General features: G+C 46.7%; 1 protein-coding gene across 5 annotated transcripts in view; it reads right to left on the minus strand.

The window, feature by feature from the left end:
• Positions 1-20795, minus strand: part of ELOVL5 (ELOVL fatty acid elongase 5) — a 50681-nt gene that overhangs the window by 21887 nt on the left and 7999 nt on the right. The window contains exon 1 of one of the 5 annotated variants that reach the window (XM_040553952.1): positions 13929-14022. The exons of 1 other annotated variant lie outside the window; for it this stretch is intronic. Coding sequence is in view for 1 of the 4 variants with exons in the window: in XM_040553949.1 (XP_040409883.1) it covers positions 13248-13419 (172 nt within the window). In the remaining 3 variants the exon portion in view is untranslated. Of the gene's footprint in view, positions 1-465; positions 481-13247; positions 13522-13928; positions 14023-20795 lie in introns of those variants that run through there. 3 more of the 5 variants (XM_040553953.1, XM_040553949.1, XM_040553951.1) reach the window with 3 other exon arrangements.

Below are 20795 nucleotides of genomic sequence, written 5' to 3' on the forward strand. Positions count from 1 at the left end.
TCATGTTGACTTTTTCCTTGGAGTAACTTCAGTTTCCAGGTCCAAAGACCAGTCACGGAAGCCTGAAGGTTTTCACCCCCTGCCTCACACCACCCTTTTTTAAACAAACCAAGCAGCAGCAACAAAACATTTTGGGCTGAATGCTCAACACGTTAGGGGCCTGCTCCCTTTAAGCAAGAGGCTTCAGCTTTCATCCTGCTGCTCCAGAATTCCCCAAAATAACAGATCCCATTTATCAAATGTAAGTGCCTGAAGTCGAGTTCCAAAAAAAACCCCAAATAGGCAACTAAATAATTGTCCTGACTTCTGAGCGCAACGCGTAGTCAGGCCTGGTTGCTCGGCATTCTTGGAAATCAGCCACTTTCTCAGTTCTTAAATTAGGACTTAGAAGCCTAATTTTAGGTACTTGATTTTGAAAATGGTGAATGATATTTTCTAGTTAAACTGGTGTTTCCCAATCCTTACCGCTGCGGAGGTGACTCCTCTTTTCCCTCCTCCGAAAGTCCAACCAGCCCCTCATCCAAAAACACAACCATCACACCGCTGTTTGCAAATGCTCATCTGCTTGACACTGGGAAGGCAGCACCAGGAAGCAGACTTGCCAGCTATTACTGTCTCCTTTACCAAAGCCATCCAGATTCTCCTTCACATTCCCAGATCTTTCACTTTCACACATATTTTGTCTTCCAGCTTGCCACCAGCCCCAGATTCCTTTTTCTGCCTTTTATGAACAGGACTCGAGCATGCTTGATGTCAGCAGTGAAAGGAATTTTAGAAGAAGCCACGGTCCATACTGATCTGAAAGTGCAAGTACATTTATTTTATCTGAAACCATATGAAGTACGAGTGCTGTGGATTTTGCAGTTTATACATTTTTTGTGTGCGTGAAAAGAAATAAACTAATTTTAAACTTCATTTTGCAACTGTATCCCTAGCAAAGCAATGCAGATTTTCAGCCCACCTTGCAGCAGTGGCAAATCATCCCGGCTGCTGCTGACTCACCAGGACTCAACAGTGCTGAGCTTTCATGCTCACCATCAGCACAAGCGTAAAGAAGCTCAGAAATAAATTATGTGTACAAAACTCAGGGAAGTGTGGGGAAAAAAAAAAAAAAGGCAGGACAAAGGGGAGAAGCCAGTCTCAAGCAGTTTAACCTCAATGGTATTTCAAAAACTTTGAAAACAAAGGGAGTAAGGGAAAGCTTTGCCCAGTTAATTAGGGTGTGATTTCATGCCACTACCTTTTCCTGTCATCCCTCCCACTCCTTGACAAATCCTTCAGCTGTGACTGCCTTCATACTGAAGCACAACTGTGGTAATTGAAGCATTTTACAGAACAGAAACAAATACAAGAAAGAATTCAGAATTCTGCAAAATGGAATTAATTGTCCTCGATACTCATACCTCATTAAACTGGAATCTAATCATCACATAGACGATAAAGACAAATCATGGATCCTTGCAACACAATTCACATTTTCAGCAGATCTAAACAAGCTCAAATTAGGATCTGAACGTCCTAAGATTAGGACATTCACATGCATTTCATCCCTTCGTGGTCAACAGTTTGTGCTGTGCTGCGGGACAACTTTAGCCTAAGGGAGAGCACTGAGGACGACGGCCAAGTGGGAAAAACAAACTGGAAACACTCAAATAAATGCACGCAAGTGCTGAGAATAGGTGGAAAAGGGGTACACCATCACCTCTCAATCCCAGAAGGATGCATCCAGCTAGAAATAATAGTCTCCCTGTACTGCAAAGTCCCCATTAGCAGCAGAAAAGCTAGTACCCATCAGCGGTACGATAAAATGCTTTTTGCAGCAGCATACATTTTCCAGGAGTCGAGCGTTCGACACGGTATCCTTTGCCCGGCCGCTGCGCCTATTATCCAGTAACCACAGAACTGCTCATCACAGCTGCCAGCTTATAACGTTGTGGTGTTGGAGTCGTAAAGTGCACATTGCAAAAGTATTTACAGAAATCAAAGGAGGAGGAAAAAAAAAAAAAACAAAACGGCAAAGCACGCAGGTTTATTCAACTGCTCTGTTTGGAATAGCCCATAACTACAAAATGTGCAAGGTCACCAGCAACTCCCTCTGGGCTGTTCAGAACTGATTTTTTTTTTTTTTTAAATGGGAGAGAAATCAGGCAGAAGAGAGGATAAAACTGTAGCAAACTGCATTGGGTGGAAATATACACACACACACACACAGAGCGGATGAGTTGCAGGCTGACTGTTTTGGAAGTGAAGCTGACACACAGCATTGCCTATAGAGCTTTGCTCCAAACCCCTCCTCACCCAGCAGTATGAAAGTACTTGGTAAACAGCTACTGTTTAATGGGAAATTCTCTCTTTTTCAAAAGCTTTGCTGGTATTGCAATTGCAAAAATATTGCTAGCTGTAGTTTATTTGTCGCAAGGCAGCAACAAGCAGCCTGGGAAGCTAAAGAGCGAGCTGACAGAAAGGAGGAGCCACGGGCTAAGCCCAAAGGGCCATAAGGACCACAGCTTTCATTTTGGGTCTCCACCTGCAGCAAGGACTGCAAAATTCCTCTGTTAATAAAGTAACTTCTCTAACTTCAGACTGTGCTTATCACTCAAGCCAACATTTTACACCCACAGGAGAAGATAAAGGCCTGGTCCCTGAAGCAGTTTGTAATGAGCCTTCTTGACGAAAACATCACAGCCCCACCACACTCATGCACTGGCACTGAGCTCTATCAACGACACACAGGGAAGTTATTTTCTAGTAGCAGAGCCAACAAAGTCCAAAGGACAGAGAAGCCCAGTCTTGCATGACCACGATGAGCACCCAGCACCAGCAGCAGAGTTCAAGGGTACTGCACGGCTTCAGCAGAGTGAGCTTCAGCCTTTTTTTTTAAATATCCCCATCATGTAATTGCATATATAAACATAAAAAAGCATTAAAATAGCAATAAAAAGAGTTGCAAGTGGAGCCAGGCAAACCTTCATTTCCTCCAGCACCCCACAGCAGTGTCACTGACTCCTTCTGAGCCTGGTGGACATCTCAAGAGCGAAACAGAAAGTAGAGGACGCCTCAAACTCTTAATTATTTTCTTTGCATTTATTAGCTTGATGTACAAAAGCTTGCAATCTGCCCCATAAAGATCTGAAACACCGTGCTAAGCAAGAGAGCACCATGCACAGTTATCCAGTAAACAGGGCTAGCTATAAAGAGGTTATCTGGAGTCCACACGGTGACTAGATGCAGTAATCCAATTAAAAGCTGAGAAATTTGGGGAAGATCGTGAAAGTGAGGGTGATGGTCACAAAAATAACACTACACCATGCCATACTGATGAGTACTGGCATAACAGAGCACACAAAACCAAAACCAGGATGCCCTGCTAAGCTGTGTAGCTACAACTCATGTTCAGATGGGTAAACAATACCTTTTGGAAGACCACTTGTGCTTGGGAAACCAAATCCCACTGAAAAAACACCTACACAACCAAGTCAACGTTAGGCAAGTTACTGCACGTTATTTGTTTGAGTGCTTCTCTGATTTCCACTGAGCATGGATTGCCAGGAGAGATGGGAAATTCCCCAGTGGAATGTAAGATGCAGAAAAATACATGCAATACACTGCATTAGCTACAGTCCTCAAAAAGAGTTTCTATACTTTTACCCAAAGGAAGAAAAGATGCATATTGACACTGTAAACCCAGCCCACAGCTTATCTTGCTGCCGTTTCTTCACACAGCCAGTCACGCTATGAGAAGTCACTCTTGAAACTTTTGCATTCTCCTGCTGTACCCCTGGAAGACACGAGTTAATCATCACGGTTGCAGCTGCACCGATAGTTGGTGCCTTCATTTTACGATGCTAAGTATCCTGCCCAGTGGCACCATTCGCTACACACAGTTGTGCTATCAAAGAGTCAGGCAAGCGCGAATGACTGCTGGCTTTAAATAGAAGAAGGTGCCAAAGAAGTTCTCAGAATGGTGGGAAAAGTAACATGGAGAAGAGAAGAAGGAAAAATATTTAGGGTACCACCGTTAGGCCATGGCAGCGTGCCACTCAGAACAAAACCCTGCAGCTAACAAATTCTGCAAATGCTTTCCTGGCGCAGTCTCTGCATTGAAGAATTTTCAAATTTCCTTGATGAAATGATTGACTCATGAAACACAGACTTAAGTCCTGTTAAACCCCCCTGCCTTCAAAAATATGGTGCTCATCACTCAGAAAAGCAACTGCCTTTGAAGCATTCAGATCTTACTCTCTTTTCCACAGGACAAAGGAGTTAAAACTCATCGGTGGAAGACAAGATGGAATTTTTTCCTGCCCAGCAATGACGAGCAGTGTCAGAAGCGAAGATGACATGTCCTAGTAAAGGAGCAGAGGAAGAGGGGGCAGGAGATTTCTTACAGACGCCTCATTCTCATCACTCCCTCCTTTCCCTTCCTGTACAACACGGGCACCTGGCAGCACTTCACTTACAGATTTGCTAATAAGCCCAGCGGGCAGCCAGCTGGCAGCATTTCTGTTACAGAAGCTGAGAGCCAGGGGGGGCCTGAAGAGCTTTAGGATGTACCTGGTGCGTGACCCTACACTGACTTTGTGCTCTGCTGCCAAGAACCAGCATTTGATACGGGGCACCAAGTCAACAGCCTAACAAGGGCTGCTGGAAGAATGACTGAATCCTGGATTAACTAGGGAAGAAAGCAATTCTACCTGTAGATTTCCTTTGATGCTGGCAGCACTTTTCATAAGTACTGTTTCATCAGAAGACCCTGCTCCAGGATGCAATCCCTCACATCTTCTTGTTTGCTTTTGGGTGAGAAAGGCCAACCAAGGGGAAAGACAGTCATGGTAAAGCTTGCTGTGATCTTACCACTGATTCTTTCTAAGAACTTTAAAAAGATTACTCAAAGGAAAAACGCTGTCCGCAACACCAACAGCTGCCAAGCCATTCGCTACAAGTCCACAATACAAAAAATTCAGGCACCTGCAGAATCCAGCAGGGAATTCCAGCACAGTGATTTTCTTTCCTATAAAGAGAAGGATGTCCCTATTTTTAAAGCCAAATTATAGAACACTGTTCAAATAAGGCCAAAATGAAATGCATTGTACACACTGCATTTTACATGTGAGAAAGGTTCTGGGGGAAAGTGCAAGAACCGCAGGCAAAAAAAAAACCAAAACTTAAATAACAAAAGGTCATACCAAATATGCTAATGTCATGCAGAGCTAGCTTGTAGAGAGTCCTTAAATATAATTATTATAGCATGAACTGACAGATTATTGCACTGAAAGAGCAGCAACAAAAAAGAGATAAGATGTTCGAAATACAAAATGAAGTAGAATTTAAGATGCATCACTATCTTTCTGTCTTGAAAAATGCAGGCTCAGGGAGGGACTCAATCCAAGCCAGCTGTGAGAGTGCAGGGCTTAAGGTGAAGGAGGACAAAGTGAACCATCAAGAGAATGCACAGCTGGGGACTAAAGATAGACTTCTTTAGCGGGTGTTAGTTGACAAGAAGCTAGACATGAACCAGCAATGTGCACTTGCAGCCCAAAAAGCCAACCATATCCCGGGCTGTAACAAAAGAAGCGTGGCCAGCAGGCTGAGGGAGGTGATTGTCCCCCTCTGCTCTGCTCCCCTGAGACCACACCAGAAGTAGTGCGTTTAGATCTGGGGCCCCCAGCACAAGAAGGATATGGATGTATTAGAATAAGTCCAGAGTAGGGCCATGAAGATGATCAAGGGGCTGGAGCACCCCTCCTGTGAAGGAAAGGCTGAGGGAGTTGGGGTTGTTCAGCCTGGAGAAGAGAAGGCTCTGGGGAGGCCTTACAGCGGCCTGCCAGTACCTAAAGAGGGCTACAGGAAAGCTGGGGAGGGACTCTTTGTCAGGGGGTGTAGTGCTAGGACAAGGAATGATGGCTTTAAACTAAAAGAGGGGAGATTTAGGTTAGATGTTAGGAGGAAATTCTTCACTCAGAGGGTGGTGAGGCACTGGCACAGGTTGCCCAGAGAAGCAGTGGATGCCCCATCCCTGGAGGTGTTCAAGGCCAGGCTGGATGGGGCTTTGGGCAACCTGGTCTGGTGGGAGGTGTCCCTGCCCATGGCAGGGGGGTTGGAACCATATGACATTAAAGGTCCCTTCCAACCCAAACCATTCTGTGATCTATGACGAGGCTACTTAAATGCTTCATTTTATCTGCAAAAATATTCTGACAGAAACAGAGATAGTGAAAAGAAATACACAGAAAATTATAAAAAAGCTAAACACAGGGCTTTGGGTAAGTATGACTGAAAACTACTACACAACAACAGTCAGTCTGCAGCTAAAGACCTTAGAAGACAGAGGGGATACTCATCAGTATCCTAACTCTCAGTGTTAAATCGCATTATACTGTAAGAAAGAATAATCTAAGTCCTTAGTAGCGATTTGAGACAAGCCTTGAGTACAGCAGCCCAAGACTGAATTTCAGTGACTTTCATTTCTGATAATTCCAAACAGTTTAACTCCATGCCCAGAGCTTATAATTAAATTCATTATATAGAAAAACACATTGCTAGATAATTAGGAAGTGATTTATAAGGGAAAATGAAGCTTTCTCCTTTCTGCTAACAGCAAAGTGAAAACCTAACCTACGCTACATTTTATAAGCACTAATATTTTGCCAAGAGTGGAAGATGGGAAAGAATTAAGTTGTGCTTCATTAGCCACTCTTGTAAAGCAACTCTTCAAACTCTAGGAGAAAGATAAGCTCCTTAGCCTCCATAGCAGAACTTTGTGCACACCTATGACATGAATAGTAATATATTAAAAGTTGCTCAGGAAGCAACACCAAACCTTTGCATTCTGTGGTGCACCTATTTTGTGTATGTTTCGTCCAGACTGTATAGGATACTGAATGTTTCAGACAATAAAATTTCTTATTAATAATGTTGGCAGCTCTGTGAAAGTTCCCCACCAATCTCTCGCCACCACCATGACTCTATTTTTCATGTACATTAAAAGCAAAACATGCTTTTGTCCAAAATAACCTCTTCCATGAACCAAATTTTTAAACATTAAAAGACGATGCTGGTGGCTGGAGGCTGTTGTTCCACAATGTTTTTATCACCACGAAACACAAGTCCTACAAACAGGTGTGCCATCTCTACAATAAAAGACAGAAAAGGGACTCTTCATTTAGGTAGGCCTGCTATTCCAGACGAGAGAAGCGAAATGCTCGAGTTCACAGCCTCACACAGCAACTGTTACGTGGTGGAGGAACAGAGAAAGAAAAAATAAATTGTTTAACATCCTGTTCACATGTTCACAATGAGAATAGCTTAAGGTGGGGATTTGGTTGGGCTCTTGGCAGAGAGGAACCACGTCTTTCACCCGCCGATCCCAGCCCAGGACTCCTCCAACAGCTCAGCACAGACCCCAGCCCTGCTTGTTTGTTTTGCAGAGCAACCTCCCCGAGCACCTGCTGAATCAGCTTTTACAAGGCAATGCTGGAAAAACAGATAAAGAGAAAAATAGAGAAGAGAGAAAAGGCACAGCAAGGAAAAATGAAAGGGGAAGTGGGGTAGAAACCCCCTTAACTTTACTGATTATCTGCTGCATGCACATGCCCGGCATTTCACTTACAGTCCCCAGCACTGTAGGTTCAGGTACAGCTGTCTCCTTCAGAGGAAGCACAGCACTAAAGCATGCACATTCATCACTCCAAAATGATCATTTTTCACACTCTAAATGGTGGCTAAAGCCTGGTGAAATCCCCATGTTCTCACCAAGTGTGTCCCTGAGGACTCAAATCTTTATCTTAACAGCTTCTTAAATATCTATTTTAACAGGCAAAGCCAGTTCACACAAACACGTAGAGACCTGACCCGTGCTACATGCAACTGACGCCTAGGTTTGTGCATCATTTGAGCCTGATGTGTGTTTTGTAAAACCAAGAAGCATTTAGCGTGCACAACTGAAAATTCTTGATAGTTTTGCAGTTACTCAACTAGGGCTTATACCTGAATACATTATCTAAATGAGCTCTGCACTGAAGGCAGAAGAAACAAGTCAATTAGGTGGTCGACTTCAAAAAAATGATAGAAAAACCTTTGGAAATGACATTAGTGATCCCTTCCTGTATCTTAATGCAACCACTTAGCAGCAGTGATAGAGCAAGAAATCAATATAAAAGATAAAAAAGTATCAAAGCGTGTTATTTTTGTTCTGCAAGGCATTGTCAGGCTCACAGCTTGCCTTTGCTTGCTTCAAAGGCAGCTGATGATGGCTTTGAAAGGGCAGAAGAAAGGGTAACGAAGTTAAAGGTTTCGGGAACCTGCCAGGTAGAAGCGAAGCACTGAGTACTGCCTCAAAGACCCCTGGAGGTTTCGGGACTACTCGGGAACCTGATAAAGGTTGCAAAACCAGAAGACAGAGCTAGAGCCGTGTAAAGTCTCACAACAAGGGGTACGACACCACCATCGGCTCTAAAAATGGCTTATTTCTCTGCCACATTTTTACATATAAGCAGCTATTGCATTACCAGGGCAATAATCTAGACCAAAATGCGGTGACCCTTCTGGGACAAATGTATTTTTTTTTTCCCCTTTTTTCTCTCCCTGTTTGGAAAGACAACAGGCAAGGCTTCCAAAGGCAGTAGGAGTAGGAGTAAGTCCTTACTGACTTGCCTGGTGTCTTTTCCCTCCATCACCGGGTATTGGGTCTGCCACTCCATATATCGCTAGTGCTCCCCTATGGTTATGTTTCCTATACCCCTTATGGTACCTTTTAAGAAGGTGATGGGAATACTTGCCCAGAATTTCACCGTAAACATCGACTACCCTGCAACTGGCACAGCATTGTAAGCATGTGCACAAAAACGCAAGCATAACTCACGTTGTGGCCTCCAAACCAAATCCAGCTTCATGTCCCTCTACCCACAGTTGTCCTACAACTACCACGTAATGAATAAACTGAACGTACGTGCATTTAGCTAAGTGCAAGAGCCACACAAAAACTGCCACGCGAGTTAAACTTCAGCAGGCAGGAAGGTTTCTCAAGTTTCTTTTTCTAAAGGGCAGGGTTAAGCATCGCAGAATGTCACCCTGCGAACTGGTTAATGGTTTAATTATTGTTATTTAAGTCAGAGGACTACTGTTTGGCAAGGAGATGGAGATGATCAGCACTTCTAAAAGCCAGCTGGGAACAAGAAATAATCCTTCAGGAAAAGGCTAAGAGAAGCTTTCTGATTAAATTGCGTGCATGGAAATAGCATGCCTAAGGGGAAGCCTACAAAGATCAAGGTACAAAGATTTACAGTTTCCCAGATCTTGACTGAAACAAAGCTGAGGACACAGGACTAACACATGACCCACACCCCTATGCTCGGATAAGTCTACTGACAGTTGACAAAGTAGCCACAAACCTACAAGCAGATATTTTTGCCCATTTCTAAGAGCTTCAAAGCCTAATTTCTCCCTACCTAAGTAGGAATTCCATCGTTTAAGTTTATTTCGCAATCTGGTGGCAGGCTATTCTTGCTGGAATAGCCTCAGAGTTGGTGGAGGGGCTCTTCCACCAGGCCATGGTCTGCTCCAAGTCTGCCAAACCCGCACCGGTGCCTGTAGGGCACCCAAGGGATGTCAGCATCTCCCCGTCACCAGCCCGAGCCAGGGACCCCTTCAGCAGAGGGGCACAGACTGCCCTCATCTTCCATGCTCCCCAGCAGGTTTGTAACAGTATTAACAACAACAACAAAAAAAAAAAAAAAAAAAAAAAAAAAAAAAACACACAAAACCTATGAGCAAAACAGGCAGCAATGCAAACACGCGTGTTTATGAATTACTAAGTTAAACTTACAGGATGCTGTAATGTGTACTTGGTCTAATAAGCCTTAAGGAAATATTCTGCAATTTCGTACCTGTTTTGACCTATCGTGGGTAGCATCCCTAGGAATTGTGACACCAACAGAAACATCTCAGCACATACATTCCTCAAAAACTTGCGTGTTATTTGAACTCAAGCCCATCTCCTTCGCTTTACAGCAGAGCCCTCAGCCTGTGCATGGGAAGAAAGCCCTTATCCTCCAGTCACAGCAAATACAGCTGGCAAGAAGAATAACAGTTTTCTCAAGGTCACGAGAAGGAGAAAGAGAGAGAGGAGCACTTTGAAGCGACAGCAGAAGAGGAATAGTCACTTTGTTTAAACGACTGACCGCGGATCCTCAAGGATGCGATTGTGTAGGAATCACAGAGCACGGCAGAATTTAAAACTGCAGGAAAGAGAAGTTTATTCCATGTCTGCTATTGCTTTTCATAAGCAAGTCTTGTTTCCCGAAAATATTACTACAACTTAGCGTGTTTAGTCATCGCCCAAAAAACATCCCGCTTGGCAGACAAGTGTTCAGCACGGAGCCTTAACACAGAGGTCAATTAAATCCAGACAGCTGTAGTATAAATACAAGTTCGTCAAAGGTTTTTGTATTTCTACCTCCTCGATATGCTACTGCTCGTTAATGAAGCTATCATTACCGAAGCACAACCTATATAGCCAATAAAGCTTTAATAAGGGCAGGCAAAACATCAGATGCAATGGGATGATGCTGAGACCCGATCCCGGTTTACCTTAGTTAGTTCAGCAGAAGCAGGGTGATTCATTTGTTCCTGGAGAAGTGACAACTATATCCAGCAGCCTGTATCCGTAAAAACTGTACACCTGGTGAGGGAATTTATTAGACTGCCATTGTGCTTTCCACACGCTCGACGCTTTGTGCTTGGCGTGAGTCAACCATTTGATCGAGGAAATTAAATAACTCTTCAGCGCACAGACCGCGCTGGGGAAGCGTTCACAAAGCGCATACTTTGGACAAGTTTGTTCTTGTGCTCTTATTTACCCCGTCAGATAATGTGCCCTAAACACCAACACACAAATAGAGAAACCAAGGCAGTAAACTTTAGGAGGTAAAACTGATTTAAGCAGAGTCACTGCACACGCAGTCCACTGCAACTCCGAGAGGCATCTTGGTAGCAAAAATGACGGCGGCAGCGATCTGAGCGTGGCACCTGAGCAGCACTCGGCAAAGCAGCTGAGCTGGAAGCCAGTTTCCAAACAGACTAGCTTCGACGTAATTCCTTAATTATTCTCTTCATTTGCCTGCACGTGGACGAACGCGTGTGATCTTTAAGGGGAAAAGCGTTTCTGACGCTAGCATGCAGAAGCCCTGTGGACCGCAGGAACAGCGCGTTTGGGAATCACAGCACAAATCAGAGAGTACACTGCAGATGACAAGACAGCTACAGATTACAAGGCTTGTTGTCAGTTTTGTGCAGCGTTTTGGAGCCTGAAAGGCATGCAGTAAGCACCAATTTCTTAAGTCGAACGGCTTAAAAGCATGTGTTGCATCCCGGAAGGATATAATCTCGCACTTTAAAGACAGGAGGATGTTGCTGCGAAGTTTAGGCCTGCAGCCTCAAAGCACTCGCATGTTTAAACAGCTTTAAGGATCTCGCTGTGAGACTGATTTCAGATACTGCAATGAAAGAGGACGAAGATTAAGAGGACAAAACAAGCAAGTTGTTTGGCTGCTCGGGGGAGAGGTTATGGCAAAAAGCACCGGAATAAATACGCGCCTTCATGACCTCCGCAAAGAGCTGGCAAACCTCAAGAGGAACTTGGGTACCTCAGAATAGGCACAGGGTCAGCTCGTGCACGGCCTCAAAATAAGCAAGAAACGAGATGCAGAAGTACTTCCCTGGAGGTGTTCAAGGCCAGGCTGGATGGGGCTTTGGGCAACCAGGCCTGGTGGGAGGTGTCCCTGCCACGGCAGGGGCTTGGAGCTGGGTGGCCTTGGCTCCTCAGCAGCGAGGCAGCGCCCCGGCCTCTGCGACAAACCCTCACCGCGGGCAGTAAGGAACCCACCAGGACCCTGACTGCTCCTAAAGGCTTTTCAGGTCTTCTCTCACAAAATATTTCCCTTAGGTGATGCACGGATGGCACTAATCGGGGGGCTCCACGGAGACCACCAGGCAAGGGAAGGCAAAGGCAGCGAGTGCTTTAACCTGGCGAGAGCTCCTCTACTCGAGCACTGCCTCTACACGGGTGGGTTTTTGAGCTCTGCAGCAACACAAGTGTTTCGTGTTGCAATGCCTGTGGCCCAGAAATGAGGAAGGTAAAGGAACGAGGTCTGCTTGTTGCGTGAAAGCATTTAACCAGTTATCAACTGAACAAAACTTACAAAGATCACACTCCTACCCAGGCAGCTCTGATTCACCCTCAGCACCGGGCTTTCCACCTGTCACCACGCGAACGGGAACACCACAAGCAGTCTGGAAACCTAAAACATTCGGTTCTGCAGCCAAAAAATCAAGATTTTTCAAACACATTTCCCAAGCTCTGCTCCCAGCGAGCTGCAAAATGAGCAACTTAAGTTAGCGCCCAGCAGCCTGTTATTTCCACCTGACACATTTACACGTTTTGTTGTCCTGCTGAGGGCACCTTCTCTAAGCTAATTCCTCTTGTAAGCAACACAAAAGGAAGGTCAGCAGGAAAAGAAGAGATAAGAGAAGAGAATTCAAAATATTTTATTTCAGCTCCCACTGCACTAAGGGCGAGGAATGCAGCAGGAGGAATTCTTGCTGAGAGACGTGAAGGCAACAACAACTTACTAAAAATACTGCACTGAGCATACCCAAAGGGCGGTCAGAGAGCACACCAGCTAAAAAACCCTACGGATGCTGCGTTTACGCTACAAACACACACACATCGAGATACTTCATCTACAGCTGCTACGTAAAATACCCCAAACTACACAAAGTGCAATTGCTTTTTACAAAGAACATACGCTTCCAGCAGGCATCACTGGTGCTGTTTGTAAGACACCCAGCCCAGAACCCACAATTCTGGCACCGTTTTGGGGCCACGAGCCCCGTTGGTGGGTGTCACTGAGGACGAGCCCATTGCTGACCTCGGCGGTCTCTTTTGCACCTCCGTCGGCTCCTGGGGAGCTGGAAGGGGACTCCCACCGAGCTGATCCCCGCCAGCTACAGGTACCGGAGGTTTTGAAGGGAAATCCTCACTCTGTGCACGCAAACACGAACACCCCAACAGACAAAACCACACTGGGGCCATCCCCAGCCAGCAGCCAGCAGCGTGCTGAGCACGAGCCCCGGCGAACACCACCACCACCACCACCACCACCACCACCACCACGTCCCCCTTACCCTGGGAGCGACCTAACCCCAAACTTTGCCACTGAGCCCTGGCAGGAGGAGCCCCGGGCGCTCACCCCGCTCCGTCTCCAGCCGCAGGGCGTGCTGCCATCCGCACAGCGCCGTTCGCCGAGGCTTCCTGTCCGGAAGCATCCTCCATGCAGCTGCACCCGCTGCTTCGGGGGGCTCCTTCCCTTCCCCACCATTTCTTAGCCTCCTACCCACCAGCACCAGCACCCCACTCGCCATTTTCCCCCGTTCCCCACGGCACGGGATGCTCGGAGCCGCCACGCTCAAGCCACATGGGGAGCTCGGAGGCCGTGTGGCCGTCCGTGTCCGTGTGGCCGTCCGTGTCCGTGTGGCCGTCCGTGTCCGTGTGGCCGTCCGTGTGTCTGTCCGTGTGTCCGTCCGTGTCCTTCCCACGGGCCGGCCACTGGGAAGACGCGTGGCGGGGTTACGGGGAGAAGGGGAACTCCCCGCCCTTCCCGTGCGCGTCTTTTTTTAAATTTAATTTTTTTTTTTTAATTTTTCCCTTTTTTTCATGTCCCCCCCCCCCCCCCCCCGAGGGCTTCCCGTGCCCGGGCAAGGCGCAGCCCCAAGTTGGGAGATGCGGTAGCCATGGCGATGCGGGATTGCATCATGCTCCCCAAGCTGTCTATGGGGGGACCCCCCCGGCTGTCCCCCCCGCGCCCCATCCCCGTCCCGCACCCCAAACCCCCCCCAAACCCCGTACCCCCCACCCCCCCCCCGGGCCGTACCTGGGGCGCGGGCGGCACCGGCCGGCACTGGGCGCGCTGCGGGGCCGGGGGGCGGGGCCGGGGGCGGGGCTTGCGCGGGGAGGCCCCGCCCCCGGGCCGCCCGTGGGCTGACTGTGACGTCACGGTGGTGCGGGTGGGGAGAGGGATGCGAGGGGGCGGGCGGGGCGGGAGGGGGGCGCGCTATGACGTCATGGGCGGCGGGGGCCAATCCGGCGGCGGTGGAAGGTTCGGGAGAGGTTTGGGAACCTCCCGGCCACGCCCCCGGCGGTTGGCGCCGGACCGGGCCGAGACGAACGGACCCGAACGGACCCGAACGGACCCGAAGTGACCCGAACGGACCCGAACCGACCCGAAGTGACCCGAAGCGACCCGAACCCATCCGAACGGACCCGAACGGACCCGAACCGATCCGCGTGCGGCGGCGGGGAGGGCGGCCCCGGGGGCTGCGGGGACAAAATGGAGCCCGCAGGCCCCATCTTACCCTCGCCCCCCACGTCTGCCCCTCTCAGGCTGGCCCTCACACCTCGTGCCAGAAGACGAGCTTTTAAAGAGTTTGTTCCGTCTGTTTGCTAAATACATGAAAATGTTGCCTAAGTTTTCTGTCTGAATGTGAGGGAGTGCTTCTTTGCTGTGAGGTGACAGAGCACTGGGACAGGCTGCCCAGAGAGGCTGTGGAGTCTCCTTCTCTGGAGATATCCCAAGCCCGCCTGGATGCCATCCTATGTAACGTGCTCTAGGGGATCCTGCTCAGCAGGGGTTGGACTGGATGGTCTCCAGAGGTCCCTGCCAACGTTGGCCATGCTGTGAAATAAAGAGCAGCCCTGCTTCACGAAGGAGAGGAACAGAGCAGAAATTTGCCCGAGCTGTAGTCAAGACCAAGTGTCCATGCTCAATGGGCAGCAACAAACTGCACGGTTAGCAGTTTCAGAAAGCTGCAGGAGCAAGGAGGTGCTGAACTTTTTCTCTGGGTTTACAAAGAGGCCGTGCAGGTGAAGCCACCGAGGCTAACCTTGCCAGCCCGATATCCTACAATGTCCCTTTCATCCTGTAATAATTCACTGTTCCTATGTCTGTGGCCGCTTGGTCTAAGCAGAGTGTTGCAATCTGACCTGGTTTGAGTTCAGAGTACCAAGAGTTCGTAAGGGTGATGCTCTGTTGTAAACAGGCAACGTCATAACAGCTTGTTTGCCCTGTGCGATCAGAAAAACAAACAAAAACCAAACAAATAAAAACCTTTCTTTAATATTGGGACAAGAAAAAAAAAAATCTTTCTCCAAATATCTTTCTCCATATTGGTCATCAGGGCCACACCACAGTGTTACCTTACTTCTTGACCACAGTAAGATGTTAATAGGAATGTATTTTGGTTTTAAAAGCCAAAAGTTTCCCATTTCCCTTGCTCTTTGAAGGAACAGCCCCCCCGTATGATTATTTTGTGTGTGATTTGAGACTGTGGCAGTTTTCAGTAAGGTGTGAGCAGTCACAAGTTTTAACACTTTTGGAAAAAAACATGAAAGCTAACATAACTCTCAAATGAGTACACCCTTCTAGAGACCCCTTGCCCAAGTCTGTATTTTGGATGCTACAGAAGCATTCCTTCTGCTTTGAGGGGAGATCCTGTGATCCCTCCTATCTTGCTGGCAGCAAAGTTAACGGAATAAAGTACAAACCCCCTTTTTTCTCACTTTCTCATTAGCGAGCTAAAATATCATGCACTTGTTGAAACGTGACCAACGTTAGGTCTTTTCACATCTATAAATCTGAACTTGACTTTGAAATGTGCTTTAAATAAAGTTGCTTCCTAACAGACGTACCCGTTTTTTTCCCATGGTTTATTGATGAGATATGATTGCACCGGCTGTTACTTTCACAGCCAAAACAGCTTTCTAAATCTGGAAGATGCCTAAATAATTAAGACTCAATCTGGTAGCTTAAAAATAAAAACTAACAGCCCCTGCAACTTCAGATGCGAGAAGGGATGGAACAGAGTGTAGGGAACAGGGTGTAGGGCAGGTAGTGGCTGGAAGGCGAGCGGTTCCCCGCGCAGGAGAGGGACGTGCTGCTGGCTGCCTCCCTCGTGCCTGCGACGTGACCTGCTTCTGCCTGTGTGGTGACAAGCAGCAGGGCACATGGCAGCTTCGTCTCCCTCTGACTCAGAGCGTGCTCTTGTCCCTTGGACTTACAACGTGCTCTATATACCTGAGGAGCACGGGTGCTTTCCTTCAGTCGAGCAGCGGGCACTGGAGAAGAGAGAGTTACTGACCGGGGGAGAGGAAAGCTGGGGAGTTTTGGCTTTACCGGCATGGTACCGGCTCCTCAAGCTGCTGTTTCTTTTCCTCTCCTGACCTCTCTAAAGTGCTCGTGTTCTTATCAGTCAGAAAATGAGAGCGAGGTCACGCCATGGGAAATCTTGTTTCAGAATTACCCAGTCAGGAGAACTCTGAGTAAACAAAGGGGTTGTTTGTTCATGCTTGTTTAAAGAGTTAAAAATTTGCTGAATAGTTTTGGCACCAAGCATTTGGCACCTGATGAGGGGCAGGGGCAGGCCAATGTCATTCTGGGCTGCAGATCTACTGAGTCTTGGTCTTCCAAGTGTTTTGTTGGAGCATCTGCAAGTTTTTCACAAGTGAGCGTTGCTGTTGGCCTCACCACCGAGTGCCGATGAAATGCTGTCAGTGTGTTTACTCAGGATGGGCTTCAGAGACCTCGCTATCAGAGTGGGATCGATGAAGCTGGAGTTCACAACGGGGCCGATTAAACATTATCAGGGATTTAGACCCAAAGATTGCCAGGACAAGTGTAAAATAAATTATGCCTTGCATTTTGATAACATTATTCCTCCAGAGGTCTCCGACTAGTGGATTTACATGCCTCTTGTGACTATCATAATCCTGCTTTTCAAGAGGGAGAAGAGAAGAGGCAGAATGCTGAGCACGAGTGGCCTAGCCTAGGTAGCAGCAGCAGAGATGACAAGGCCTCAGGAGACACGGTTGTCCTCACTAAATCAACTTCTCCTTACGCAATGGTTAGCAAAGGGAACTGGTTAAATAGCTGCTAGTGTTTGGGAGTACAGATAGGAGGACAAGAGCTGGAACAACTGAAAGTAGAATTGAGAGTCATTGGGGGCTATAGTGCAGGAGAAAGAGTTTGGAGTAGAAGGGCCATCGGTGTGATGTTTGAAACTAGCATGGATAAAGTGATGGAAGTGTGCATTGCAGGGAAATGAGCCTAAATTTCATTATTTGGAGGGGCAGGTGATTAACTTGACCTTTTCTTTTTTAAAAGATCGATTAGAAATCCTGGCTATGCCTATTTAGTAGTGCTTCATCATCCGCACTGTAATGAATAGTTCTTTGTTTTGATTAGAAACAAATTAATCCAGTTTTTCTAGAAATGAACAAATTGATTTGGATAAACAACCATCGTTTGCGACTCAGTCATCTCAACACAAATCCTCAGCTCTGCTTGGGTTTGCCTTGGCTTCTGTCCAGGCTGACTCTGGCAGCCCCGTGTTCTTTATCAGTGAGATAAGTGGGATATGATTATTGTTCCCTTTAAATCAAACACTGGACTAAAGTATCAGGCCTGAAATTTCAGTATCTCTCTGTGTAGAATATGGCATTTTCTTCTTCTGTGTGAAGCACAAATGCTTTATGCTGTTTGTAAAACTTTGTCTAACTCTTTTAATTACATGCTCCTTGTGAAAAAGGCTCGTGGCCAAGGTTTTCTTGATGATTTCGTACTTGGCAGGTATTGTTAACAAGTGGCTGGGTGAAGCTGTTGTTTTCATATTTCAGCACAAAACTGATGGGAACACACTCGCTATTCTGAGGATGATCCTGTTACAAACTGTCGTTAACTTCTGAGAACTTCTGCTATCTGCCATCGAGGGTAAAACTCTCACACGCTGGACTGGAGGCAGGATTTTGCCCCGGTGTTCCTAATCCGATTTCACACGTTTCCCATTAACAACAGTTACGTTCCTGCATTTCCTCTTCCTCTCCTTACATCTGCCTTCAGCGTGCAGTGCTGTAGGCAAACGACTTTTTTCTAAGACCGCATCAACTCACCAAACTTGCAGTGTAATTGAAGAGCCAGGTTTACCCCAGAGGCAGAACAGATGGTGTCCTGCGATAGCAAAATGTTTTATTTCTAACCAAATAGAACACAGGTCAAATAATTGCAAACTTTTCTCTGCTGTTGTTGCTAGCACGTTTTTCTATCCCACGATGCCGCTTGTCATCTCAGAGAGAAAACTTGATGAAAACCCACCCCGTCAATGCATCTTATCTTTGGTGCTTGGGCTACGCTCGTTTTCATTTGGTGCCGTTAATTGGCTGCTGAGCTTTGATTGCCCCGAGCTTAGAAAATAACAAGCCCTGGGAATCTTGCCACTGTACACCAGCTGGTTAGCCCCTGTGGCACTGCGAGATAGCTGGCACCGGCAGCTGCTGGGGCTGCTAATAGGAGACACACGGGGAGAATTAAAAGGCGTTTCTGGTGAGCAAGTAATAACGGAGCAGGTAGTTTCAAAAGAGGGATGAGGGAAAAATAGTCACTTAACCAGGGGGTACACAGCTAGCCCACGTAGGCAGTGCCCACGTGTCCCGCACTGATCGCTCCTCCTTGTCAGCATCTGTGTTACAAATGACCGTCAGGGGCAGCTAATTTTCAACACCATGCTCAAACTGTTCCTCCTTCTGGGGCAAACCCAGTCTCTTAGCAACTGAGCTCAGCCCATAAGTGGCTGGTTGAGGCAGGGAGCGGGCTGTAAGGATCATTTCAGCCCCCAGGCAGGGGCCGTGGCCGGACCTCTCTGTACTCTGTCCCGCTGGCTTTGGTCTGGCCCCAGAAAGCCCTGGCAGCCTGGCCCTGCTGTCCTGCCTTCTTCTGGGTATTCCCCTCACGATTTGTGCACATCAGCGGTTGTTAGAAGCTCTTCAAGGGAGAAAGTGTATTGTGACTTCATCTAGAAAGCTGCCAAGGAGTGATGTTACCAGAGCTAATGGTAATCATAGCAGGGTAATTAGAACTGGAATCAAAGTATAAACTGCATTATTTTGCATTAGTAATTGGATGCCAGCTCCCTGACTATTCCTTTTATGGTGCATTGTTGTTGACTTGCTGTAGGGATTGCAACATCTAATCCTTCCAAACAACATTCGTTCTTCCAAAACAACATCATAGACATATCCTTGTCCACTGCAGCCTGTCACCAATTTTCTGTTTTATCTTTTATTGCTGTCCCAACTCAAAAGTAGTCAGAATGGCATTTGGACCTGTTACATCACTCAATAGAGCAGAGCTGGTAGGAGCACACCACTGTATTTCCATTAAGACTATTAGATATTCTGGTTTGGAAAAGCAGTTAAAGGCAGCATTTGTTTTGGGGGAAAAAAATGTGAATGTAATTTTTTGTTAGGTTTTCTTATGGCTGTAGGCTAATGTAGCTTTGTATAAGGAATAAAGGAATGAAAGAGTGAAGGACAGAGAATAAATAAGAAAACAAGGAGGCGAACCAGGCTGTCCTCACTGCTGAAACAAGGTTAGCGCAGATTTCAATACATTTACTAGACAATATACCTATTTGACCCCAAGCCCTGGGGATTTTTTTTTTCCTGCCTCGGAAAAGGGGGATTGCCAAAGGTTTAAAACATGCACTCTTTAACCACTGGATATTTAATTAAGATAGCTGGAACACTGTCTTTACAGAGAGTACTGGCAGTCAGCGGTGGTGCTGGTTCTCAGCACTGTGCTCCCACGTAACCTCAACTGAAAAACACTGGCAGCTATTCCTCAGGGGAGATGCGATCCCTCTTCATGTGCCATGTTCCCTGTCCACTCCTCTTTAATCACAGCCAGTGTACACCATTTGAGATAGTTTTGTTGTTGAGAGAGAGCACTGTCCCACTGCTTAGAGCTAACTGTAAGTCATCCTGTCTTAATGCAAAAGCAACAGGGGAAAGGATTTTTGTAAATACCCTGATTTATCTAAAAACATGTCCATAAATCTGAATGGTTGTCATTCCTTGCTGGAATCGTGCAAGTATTAAATCCATTCACATTGCCTTGTGGCTTCACTTTGTGCCACCAACTCTTGCCTGAACAGTCAGTGTAGTTACTAAGTCATCACTGCAGTCATATTATTGAGGAGAATGTTTCCCAACAGAGCGCTCAGGTCCTGCTGTAACTCCTCTCCTTTTTCTCCTTTTTTTTTGTGTTTACAAAAGATCTTTTCAAGAAAACCATTATACCTGGACATTTGTCCCGAATGAAACCCACTGCATGTGATTTTAATAGTCTGCTTTATTCCAGGATCGCTGTCTGTACAGCCCAGCTTGAAGCCTCCCTTCCTGGCTGCAAGATAGTAAAGCTTCAGTATGCAAAGCTGAGCCCTCCCCTGCATATCTTCTCCCCAGGAGCTGAGTTCACTGCATATCCAATGTGCTGTCTCTGGTGCTTGCTCGGCCTACGTATTAAGGCGAGGGTAACTGTTTTCCCCAATATAAAGTGTTCGGGTATCTTTTCCCACTCCCAAGCACTGCTTCAGTTCTGAAGCAGAACCTGCCTTTGCCCTGCAGTCTCTGCAGCCTTCTTGGGACCTTCCCTCACATAGCCTGGGAAGGAGAAAGCGTGAGAATATATTTTACAGGCAATTACCAAAAAACACCAAGGTAGAGCTTAAACATATGAAATAACATTTTTTTTCTTGTTCTTATTGATCATTGTGGGCTTCAGAGAGTCCACTCCGAAACACTGAAAACTCAGTCACCCAAAACAGTGGAGAATTGTGAAAGGCCCCTGAGTGTGTTCCCTGACAGCAAATTACCAGCAGTCGGGAATAATCTTTGGTAAGAGATAAGGCCA

Source organism: Cygnus olor, chromosome 3 (genome assembly GCF_009769625.2).
Source record: "Cygnus olor isolate bCygOlo1 chromosome 3, bCygOlo1.pri.v2, whole genome shotgun sequence".
In the NCBI taxonomy this organism is placed as follows: domain Eukaryota; kingdom Metazoa; phylum Chordata; class Aves; order Anseriformes; family Anatidae; genus Cygnus; species Cygnus olor.